The sequence below is a fragment of the Apaloderma vittatum genome, unplaced genomic scaffold (genome assembly GCF_000703405.1).
Source record: "Apaloderma vittatum isolate BGI_N311 unplaced genomic scaffold, ASM70340v1 scaffold4669, whole genome shotgun sequence".
NCBI lineage: Eukaryota > Metazoa > Chordata > Aves > Trogoniformes > Trogonidae > Apaloderma > Apaloderma vittatum.
Genome location: NW_009734467.1, coordinates 5,743 through 9,927, shown reverse-complemented (window position 1 = coordinate 9,927; position 4,185 = coordinate 5,743). Strand labels below are relative to the sequence as shown.

At 54.6% G+C, this 4,185-nt stretch overlaps 1 protein-coding gene across 1 annotated transcript in view; it reads left to right on the top strand.

The window, feature by feature from the left end:
• Positions 1–259: 259 nt before the first annotated feature.
• Positions 260–4,185, top strand: part of GMEB2 (glucocorticoid modulatory element binding protein 2) — a gene marked incomplete at its 3' end in the record, with an annotated part of 9,590 nt that continues 5,664 nt past the window's right edge. Inside the window, exons 1-2 of the mRNA XM_009876267.1 lie at positions 260–390; positions 4,001–4,083. Of these exons, the coding sequence (XP_009874569.1) occupies positions 260–390; positions 4,001–4,083 (214 nt within the window). The remainder of the gene's footprint in view (positions 391–4,000; positions 4,084–4,185) is intronic.

Here is a 4,185-nt window from a genome sequence, read left to right as displayed (position 1 = left end):
GCTGGGGGAGATGGTTTAGGGGTGAGCTTTGCAGAGTAGGGTTCATGGTTGGACTCGATGATCTCAGGAGTCTTTTCCAACCTGAATTATTCTGTGATTTGCTAATCCTCTTCTGGAGTGTGGATTCCCCACAGCCCCGTGCTCCCACCGCACCGACAGTCTCTCCGCAACTGATTTTGGAGCAGAACGACCTTCTGACATGGAGCTTCCCCTCATTTCTCCCCAGGCAACCAGCGACCAAGAGCTCTCCCGCCTCGCGATGGCCACTCCGGACGTCAGCGTCCACATGGAGGAGGTGGTGGTGGTGACGACGCCTGGCGGTGCCGTGGATGGGAGCGGCGTGGAGGAGGTGAAGACGGTGCTGGTCACCACCAACCTGTCCCAGCACGGGTGAGTTGGGGTATGCTGAGGGGACGTGCTCCAAAACCTCGTGGCTGTAGATAGCTGAGCTGGGTGGTTTTAATCATCTGCGTCTTGTTCCTGCGTCGTTCGTCCCAGTGGGGACCGCAGCGATGCCCAGGTGATGTCTGGTTCCTCGTTAGGTCCTCGCTGGCACCCCTGGGACCATACCCAGGGCTCTGCAGCTCTGAGATTACAGAGCAAGCTCCGCTTCTTCTGTTCAGTCTGCGTTACCATTAAGCTGATGTTACCCAAAAGAAAAAGCAATGCAACAGTTTGGTTTGGCTGGATGGCGGAAAAACATCTTTAAAAAAACCGCCAAAACTAAACCAAAACATCTTTTCCGAGCGAGTGAGGGTGTTGAAATGGACAAAGGTCCAGTTGGAATGGAACACCAGTATCTAAACCGCTGGTTTTCTGCTCTTTATTTCATGGTTGCTTCAGTGAGCTGCGTGCCTCGGGGGCGAATGTCTATCTGCAGCGTGGTGAGTGTGAGCACCTGGGCTCCCCTTCCCAAGGGGGGCTTGGGGGCCACGGATTTTGGCCAAGCTCTGCCAGACCCTGCTGGCTGTAGAGGTGGCGGGATGCCCTTGAAACCACGTGGTGTTGAATGTGTTGGATGAGGTGGCAGCAAATCTGTGATTTTTTTAAGTGCTTTCCTCCCCGCCCTCGATTTCTGCTTTCTTGTTGGTGTTTCAGACCTGGTGCTGTTGTTTGTTCGGGTCTGGTCTGTCCAGCTGCGGGTCAGTCCAGTCTTTGCTTCCATGGCCGAAGTGCCTGGCTGGTACCTGTGTAGGGATGGGCTCCTGGCTTTATTTCTCTCCAGTTTTTCACGGGACAGTGCCCAGATGCCAGAGCCGCTGTAGTTCTTTGCTCTTTTGGTGGGCAGAAAATTCACATTTGTGCCTGGAGCTGGATTCAGACAAGTTTGTCTGATCCAGAAGTCCTTTGAAATAAGTGGGTAGCAAAGGGGTGGTTCTTGCTGGCACTGCATCGCCGGGAAGGACATGGATCTTGGGCTGATGGGGCAAAACCCTCCTAACTCTGGCTGCTGGGACTCTCCTCGCCGAGCAGGGGCTGGAGGTGGTCGGCAGCAGGAGCCACCCACGGGCTCTCTCAACCTTGGATAGTTGCCTCCCCAATGCTCCCCTTTTTCTGGTGCTCCTTTGGGTATGATTTTGCTATTTAAAAAAGAAATTCTACAAGCAATGATTAAAAGCTTAATTAGTTCATGTGTTTTTAACAGTGACTGGAAAAGGCAGAGGGAAATGGGAGAATAGTAAGAATCAGCAAGAAGCTTTTCCATGTGTGGCTGGAGGGGATCTGCAGTTGATGCTCTGACGAGGTGCTTGCATTCCTGATCATCCCCAGCGCAGTTTTCTGGTGGAGACTTTTTTTTTTCGCGACCTCTCAAGTTTCCAGGCGAGGCAGGAGCAAGGAGACACAAACCCGCTGCTTTACCAACAGGCACTTTCTTCTCTCCCTCCCGTCTGTTCTTCTCTCCCCTCCCTCTGCCATCTTCCCCTGGCTCCGTCATGGCAACCAGCGAAGGCAGGACCAGCGTGGTGGGATTCACCACTGGGGCTGGGAAGGTGTTTGAGTTTACTCCTGCATCTGCCTCGGTGTGTCCCTCTGGAATGCAATGGAGGAAGCGGTGTGGAGAAACTCACGTTTTTGGTAGTTTTCTCTTTCTCCTCCCAGTTATATCTCCATGGCAGACACAGACTGAAGTTGGTTGAATTTTTCCTACAAGCTGTTGAAGTCGGTTTGTTTGGTTTTCTCTGTGGGATGGGGTTTAAGATGAGGGGCTGGGTGATTCCTCCCAACCCGGTCGTGCCTTTTGGTCAGTTTTTGGAGCGGTGCGAGTGGATGGAGTTCTGGAGGAAGCTCCGTTTCAGGTGCTGACTTTTGTGCTGGAATGTTTCTTCTAGACGAATTGGTGGAGGTTCTGGGTCTGGAGCAGGCAGAGGCAGATAGGAGTCAGGACTGTGGGGTGCTGGGCTTTGCACACCAGCAGTGGCTGCTGCCTCTTGCAGCCCTGCTGAAAGGGTGTTACTGTCTTTTCTCCAAATGCACCTGGAGAAATGCAAGAACCAAGCAGCAAACTGATGAGGAAAAATCAGATTACACTTCTTCCCCTTCCCATGCTCACTCATGTGCTAATGCCTTGGCTCTGAGTTCACCTGTTTGAGCCCTTCTGCATTACCCGCCGCTGTTCCCTCCCATGGGCCTGGGCTGTGGATCCCTGTGAGCTGCCGAGACAGCAGGACGTCCTGTGGGGCCTTTTCTCCCACAGCCGGGGCTGCCTTCAGCTCTGGCTTCCCCGAGATCCTCACCCGGGGAGGCTGAGCTGCCGCCCACGCTGGTTCCCTTATCGGGGCGCCGCTCCCCACCAGGCACCTGCCCCACGGGCAGCCAGGGGAGGGATGCTTTGAAGCTGCGGTTTGAAGCTGTGTGTTAGGAGGTCAGGATGGAAAAACCAGTTGTTCTTGAATTTGCTTGTCCCCGTGGTACCGCGGGTGGGAAGTGTGGTCCTAGTGACTCACTAGCAACCCCTCTTTTAATTCACCCCTGATACCAAACCGGGGTGGATTCCAGGTTTCTCTTGTCCTTACAGTCTTAGAAGTTTATCTGCTGAAGTATATGAAAAGTTAGCTGGGTTTTTCCCCCCCTCCACCCCTGAAAATCAAGCTTGCTGCAGTAATTAGACATCCTCCATAACAAAACCCAACACTCATCTTAAAACCCCTGAGGAATGGTTGGTGCTGAGAGCCGGCAGCAAGGCGCAGGTCAGATCCGTGAGGGCACCAGTGTGGGACCCTCCCAGCTGAGGAGGTCCCAGATCACTGCCCTAAATATTTGTCCTTCTGAACACTCGCTGAAGCTCTGCACCTCAGGGAGAGCTGGAACGGGTGAGCGGCAAGGGTGCAGACACTGTGCAGGGCCAGTTGTGTGTCTCCATCGGCAAAGCACCAAGGGAAGGTGGAGATCTCCAGCGTGGGGAGGATGAAAGCAGTTGGATAACCAGCTCTTAATTAATATCATGGGTATATTGGGTTGTAAGAGGCTCAGAGATTGGATTGCAAGGGTCTGTAGCTCACCTCATCTCTGCTCAGGGTTCTGCTGTTAGGGTTTGTGTTTGTAACTCCTTCAGGTTCTGCTCCTGGGAGCATGCGAGGATTTGGTCCTTCCATCCCCCAGAGAGCGGCAGCCTGTTTCACACATGTTTTTCTTGAGGATATCTTCTCAGGCAAAGCTGCTGGAGGCTGGCAGAGACTTCTGAGCGAGGGGCTGTGCTGACAGCAGCCCTCCAACACCAGCTCCCCAGCACGGGCTGTGCTGGAGGCAGCTCCATGGGGCCGGGATGAAAAGGGAGGCGAGGCAGAGCTGGCCAGGCTGCTGGCAGCCGTCCTGCCTGCCAGGGGGCTCTTCATCTCCCTGTGGAAAAATTGGAGCTGAGCTTCTCCAAGCCAGAGCCGACTTCTAGCTCTTGTGGGAAAATGTAGTCGGAGTGACTTTGGAAGCCATGTCTCTGTGGGACGTCGGGTGTGGGGATGGCACATCCACGTGGCTTAACTCTGCCTCTCCGACTCTCTGCCAGCGGGGACCTAAATGAAGATACGTCGGCGGCTGCGCCTCCCGCCGCCTTTACAGCCTCCACGCACCTGAAGGAAGCGGTCCTAGGTAGGTTCAGCCCGTGCCGTAGCCCCTCGGTTGAGCCGTGCCAGCTCCTCCACCCCAGGGTCTGTCTGCTGCTGGGGGGAGCTGCTGGGGGGTACCAGGGAT